Consider the following 6,485-nt stretch of genomic DNA (forward strand, 5'->3'; position numbering starts at 1 on the left):
AAAATCATCACAATTAAAAGAACCAAAGACTTAAACTACTTCAGTCTGTGTGCACTGAATTTATTGAATACACGAGTTTCACAATTTGAGTTGAATTACTGAAATAAATGAACTTTTCCATGACATTCTAATTTATTGAGATGCACCTGTAATTTCCTCATGTTTCTCCTATGTGTTTTTTTTTCAACAGCTGTTCATGCTTTATTATTATTATTATTATTATTATTATTATATGAACTGCAATAAAAACTTGACAGGCAGCACTGCACTATTACATTTTGAGACAATTTACTGACCCCTGACTCCATTCTCATTACTCAGTCATACTTTTGTGTATATAAAAAATAGGATATATAAAGATTGTAATTGTTTGATCAAGTAAGTAAATGTAATCAATCAAGAGTATATCAGAAATGCATCATATGTAATGTACACTCAAAATATTAACACATAGTCTTAACTGAAGTATGGAAAGTTACTAGACACAATTGAATGTCTTTCATTCAGAATAAGTTTAATTGAACTAACATAGTTTAGTACTATAGCAGTTTTTACTCAACTTCATTAAGTTAATCAAACTCTATTTACTTAGGTTTATTTAATTTATTTTCTTATGTTGGTCCAATTTAATTTTATTAAGCATTAGTAGAACTATTTGTAATGTGATTTACTAAATAATATTAGATGTTTTATTTTGGTCGCAATTGCACATTTTAGCATGCTTTTTTATTATATGAATAGGATGCACAATTTAGAAGAGCCTGGTCACTACAGTAGCATTGAAACAGTAATTGCTCATTAAGTAAAGCATCAAAAACCATAATTGTTATGTAGCTTCTCAACCTAAGCACAAGCTCCACTCTTCAGCACAATGGTAACCCCAAAAACTCCAACATATCGGAATCTCTTCTAAATCCCAACATAACTGAACATTAAATACTAAAAAGACTTTCCCTTTTCTCAAAAACACATAAAATATTGCTTGATCCACTCAATCCAGTCCCATGCAGAGCATGCTGGGAACTAGAAATCCACTGCCCAGTTTCAGTTAAAGGATTAGTTCACTCAAAAATGAAAATTCAGTCATTGTTTACTCACTCCGGTGTTGTTATAATCCTTTATGACTTTCTATTTTTTTTTTTTTTTAACACAAAGAGAGAAATTGTGAAAAAATGTTGTGCTCCGTGATGTCATACAGTGGCAGTTTATGGTGACCACATTTTCAAGCTTCAAAAGAACACAAAAGTATAATTCAGAATCTAATAAATTATTACATGAAACTCATGATTGTTATAAAAGCATATGATAAGGTTTGGTGAGAAACAAACCGAAATCTATTGTATTATTTAGTGAAAATGTTCACTGACTGTTAATCTCTTGTGCATGTTCATGATATAGCACGAGAGCAACAGTTCACACAGTGCCCTCGCTAGGCATAGAAATTCATCAATTCTCTGACTACAAACTCTTCACACATGTTTAGTAAGTTCTGTTCTCTGTTTGTGTTCTGCTGTGTTGTGTTCTGTTGTCGCTATAGCTGTAGAGGACCCAGGGCCGGAGTGGGATTCATATTCAGCCCGGGATGTCATGTCCAAGTCAGCCCATACCCAAAAGTGGGGTGGGGGTTGGCGGTGAAGATGATAACAATAAAACAAGATCACAGCAAAAATATGCAATATATGCAATTACTTTAAAATTATTTAAGCTCTCTGTGTCATTAAACCACATACGGCATTCACTAAGATTTTCACTTTCTGACATAAGACATAATTGTATGTGTTGTAAAAATAAGTGAATGTTAAAGGGATAGTTGACCCATCATTTCCTCACCCTCAGGCCATCCCAGATGTGTATGACTTTCTTCTGCAGAACATGAATGAAGATTTTCAGAAGAATACCTCAGCTCTGTTGGTCCATTCAATGCAAGTAAACGACAAGTGGTGAGAAACAGATAATTTTTTACTATAAATCTCCACTTTCATTTCTCTTCTCTCTTAAGAGTTCTTCTTCTGTTTTTGGTGATTTACATATTTCATGCATATCGCCCCCTACTGGGAAGGGAGGAGCATTTATAGTAAAAAAAAAAAATTTACTTAAATATTGATCTGTTTCTCACCAACACAACTCACCATATCACTTCTGAAGACATCGATTAAACCACTGGAGTTGTATGGATTACTTTTATGCTACCTTTATGTGATTTTTGGACCTTCTGAGTTCTGATCATCATTCACTTGCATTAAAAGGACCAATATAACTGAGAAATTCTTCTAAAAATCTTAGTTTGTGTTCAGCAGAATAAATAAAGTCATACACATCTGGGATGGCATGAGGGTGAGTAAATGATGAGAGAAATTTCATTTTGGGGTAAACTAAGTTTATTTTAAAGACTATCTAGGCAAATAATAACACTGTAGTACTGTAACTGTTTATAAATATTTCAAGATGTATAGGCTCACACTTTAAATTGTCAGAGTTTTGTATTTTAGATAATTAAAATAGCAACAGATCCAGTGAAACAATAAAGGTTGAGTGATTGTTTTTACATTTGTACATGCCATTCAAGACTAAAAATAACGCATTAGTATTTTTCTTCTACTTGGAATGTAAATGCTCAGGACAAAAGCAAAATGGTTACTGTCTCTTTAAGAGGGGTTCATCGCATGAGACAGTATTGAAGGCACTCTGTCTAGTTTGTTTTGCTGTGTTTAATCTTTTGAGAGCTGTAAAGTGCCATTATTTTCGTACCTTGTCATGCTGTTGCATCTGTATTCATTTCCTTAAAGTATTCTGTTATTCTGTGACAAAAAATTATTTTGTTATCATGCACTGCAAGGGAAGAGGATTTCAGAGATTAACTGATTGAGATTGTGAGACTACAGTCAGTATTAAACTTGTGATGATCCTGTACCTGAAGCACATTCATCCATTCAGCTATTAGTAGCCTATCTGTTCTTGATGGATCTTCCGTGATCCTTCCCACGCTGTCAAATGAAGCGGCACAATATTATCAACTTCAGTTTCATCTCTTACAGGCTACTCCCTCATTTGTTTGTGTGTGAGATGATAAAATACAGACTGCATATTGATCCCTTAAATATTAGATGTTACGGACTGTTGGCAACTGTTATGAGACACATGATGAAAGTTAGTCAATTAACATGCGGACCTAACCGGCCCAATTTTTGACCGGCCCAGCGGGAATTCTCCCAATCTTCCCGATTGTCATGATCCACTGCTGTGTCGCCTTGTGTTTATCCTCTGTCTTCTGTTTTCCCCGGACTACACTACCCTGTTTTGTACTTTGTGTTATTTCCTATTAAATATTTAGCTTCTAGATCCTGCTCTCGTGACTTCCTTCAAACGTTACAGAACAGCTGACCAAATGGATCTAGCGGCTTTGTTCATCCAATTGAGCCAGGCGGATTTACCCATAAGGGAATTGCCAGAGACGGAAGACTACACGTGAGAGGAATATGTGAAGTTAACGTTAGAAGCTATAGCTTCACAGGATCGTCCTCTCCCTACCCTGATCCCGGCTTCCAAGACTTTCACGCCTGAATCTGCTCCACGTCATGTCACAGCCAAGTCTGAGTCTGCTCCACGCCATGTCACAGCCAAGTCTTAGTCTGCTCCATGCCATGTCACAGCCAAATCTGAGTCTGTGCCACGCCATGTCAAAGCCAAGTCTGAGTCTGTGCCACGCCATGTCACAGTTACGCCTGAGTCTGCTCCACACCATGTCACAGCTACACCTGAGTCTACACTTAACTGCCTGCCACGGTTAACAAGCCAGCACCCACACCTGCCACAGCCAACGAGCCAACGCCCACACCTGCCACGGCCAACGAGCTTGAAGCCTCATCCGTCCCAGAGCCAGCATTGCCAGCCTCGTCTGTCCCAGAGCCAATGCCTGCCACGGTTAACAAGCCAGCACCCATGCCTGCCATGGTTAACGAGCCAGCGCCAGTGCCTGTAGCTTCGACCGTCCCAGAGCCAATGCCTGTAGCCTCGAGCCTCCCATGGCTCCGCCTTCCATGGCTCCGCCCTCAGAGTCTTCCATGGCTCCACCCTCAGAGTCTTTCATGGCTCCGCCCTCAGAGTCTTCCATGGCTCCAGTCCCTAGTCTGTGGCCGCCTCCCAGGCCTCTTAACCCAGTCCCTAGTCTGCGGCTGCCTCCCAGGCCTTTTGACCCAGTCCCTAGTCTGCGGCCGCCTCCCAGGCCTCTTGACCCAGTCCCTAGTATGCGGCCACCCCCCAGGCCTCTTGACCCAGTCCCTATTTGCGGCCACCTCCCAGGCCTCCTGATCATCAGCTAACCCCTCCTTGGCCTCAGGATCACCCTTCGGATGATTTACAAATCACTCCTTTTTGTTTTTATTAGCATTTTTCATACTGTCCCAACTTTTTCGGAATTGGGGTTGTATTTAATGCCCTGATTTCTGCTCAGTCTTTGACAGTTATTGTTTTGCTCCTGTCTTTGTACCAGTTTGTCAACCTAGGATGTAACGTTTGTTTTAGTTCCCAGCTCCTAGTCTTGCCTTGTTCCAGTGTTTACCCTGTTTTGTACTTTGTGTTATTTCATGTTAAATATTTAGCTGCATCTAGATCCTGCTCTCATGAATTTCTTCAAACATTACACCAATTAGCCACTCTTGCCCGACCTGTTTTAGATAAACAAAACAAGTTTTCGCTTGAACGCCCCAATGTTGTGAGGGCGCTATGTGAACTATTGCTCTCCTGCCCTATCATTAATGTGCACAGGAGATCAATGGTCAGTGAATATTTTCACTAAATAATGCTTTAGATTTTGGTTTGTTTCTCACCAAAACTTATCGTATGCTTTTATTACAATCATGAGCCTTGTGGAATAATTAATTAGACTTCTGAATTATACTTTTGCATTCTTTTGAAGCTTGAAGACCTGCCATTGTGTGACATCACTGAGCACAATTTTTTTTTCACAATTTCTCCCTTTGTGTTAAGAAAAAGAAAGTTATATAGGGTTATAACAACACTGGGGTGAGTAAAAAAAGAATTAATTTTCATTTTATTTAATGCCAACAAAAATGACTCATGTACTCCCAACACAAAGATTAATTAAACTTCCATTTTACTAATTCAAGTGGATTGAACTTGATAAAATTAAGTTGTGATTGTTAAGGAATTTTGTTGCATTATCTCATTTTAATAAAGTAAATTGTGTAAGTAGCGAAAATCTTTTTTTTAATGTATTTTCATTGCACAAATCCCTAACCTAAATCAGAACCCTAACTTCAAGAAAAAGAAAAAAAAATGTCTCTAAACATTAATTAGTCGGTCGAGAAAAGAGCCAGCTAATTCCCTTGCATATAACTGGCTAACGTGAAACAAATGAATGGGTATTTGACTGCATTTCAGTTATCCTTCCATCTAGAATGTATAATGTTTGAATGTACTTCAGTCGAGATAAGGTCAAATTAAATATTTCACTTAGAACATTTGATGTGCACTGTATCACTGTATAAATAAGTGATCTTGCCATGCTTTGCCTGTCTATTTAATGCAGAACTGAAAATGGTCATCTTACAAGTCATCATGTAGTAGGAAACAACGCTATTATTTTGACACAGTTGTTCCACCAGTTTCTCAGCAAACTCATTGGTCCATTCCACCCCCACCCCACCCCATAAAAAAAAGTTTTCACTTTAAATTTCACCTCACCTGTCTGCTGTGTTCTTTTAGAAGCGACCATTTAACTGACAACAGTATCTTCAGCATCAAAAGGTAACCTTGGTAAGTAGAAGAAAATGGTTTTATTTGTTTGTTTGTTTGTTTGTTTTCTTTCTTTTTATTATTGTATGTGCAGTTATGTGTGCTTTTTTTATTCTAAGTATCGATTTAATGTGAACATAGCTGTTGCTGTGATGCTTCAAATATACTGTAACTATTTAAGTGTTATCCACCCCAGCACTTCATTGATTATTCATGCTAAACAAGATCGTTATTTAATACATTTGTGCCTTTTTTAAGCAATAGGTCAATACTTTGATACACTTGCAAGGTGTGTGTGTGTGTGTGTGTGTGTGTGTGTGTGTGTGTGTAAAACATTCTAATCTATTTAGTTAATTTACTAAACTGGTTAATATTTGGTAACTATAACTGTATTTAATGGTTGTCAGTAGATTTTGATTCTTTTTCTGTCATGTTATTAAACTCACCTCCCATGTGGAGTTTTTTTATTTATTATTTTTTGTGTATATATATATATATATATATATATATATACATATATATATATATTATCATCCTGCATATAATGAATTGTGTTTGAATTGAAACTTTTGATCATTTTATTGATATGCTTCATATTCACTTTTCAGAGATATTGCCAAAAGAACACAGCAATGGAGTGGAGGATTATGTTTGCTCTTCTGTGTCTAATTGGTGAGGAGCCTAAACAGTTGTGATACTTCCAAATCACTCTTTATAATGTGCTCATTGCA

The 6,485-nt window shown here is 37.3% G+C and overlaps 1 protein-coding gene across 2 annotated transcripts in view; it reads left to right on the top strand.

Annotated features, from left to right (window-relative positions):
• The first annotated feature begins 5,726 nt into the window (after positions 1–5,726).
• The window catches only part of LOC127443611 (uncharacterized), a 23,233-nt gene continuing 22,474 nt past the window's right edge, over positions 5,727–6,485 (top strand). The window contains exons 1-2 of one of the 2 annotated variants that reach the window (XM_051702304.1): positions 5,727–5,775; positions 6,363–6,426. In XM_051702304.1, the coding sequence (XP_051558264.1) occupies positions 6,387–6,426 (40 nt within the window). In that variant the 5' untranslated portion in view covers positions 5,727–5,775; positions 6,363–6,386. Of the gene's footprint in view, positions 5,776–6,362; positions 6,427–6,485 lie in introns of those variants that run through there. The other variant, XM_051702306.1, reaches the window with a different exon arrangement.

This window comes from Myxocyprinus asiaticus, chromosome 7 (genome assembly GCF_019703515.2).
Source record: "Myxocyprinus asiaticus isolate MX2 ecotype Aquarium Trade chromosome 7, UBuf_Myxa_2, whole genome shotgun sequence".
NCBI classification, from domain to species: domain Eukaryota; kingdom Metazoa; phylum Chordata; class Actinopteri; order Cypriniformes; family Catostomidae; genus Myxocyprinus; species Myxocyprinus asiaticus.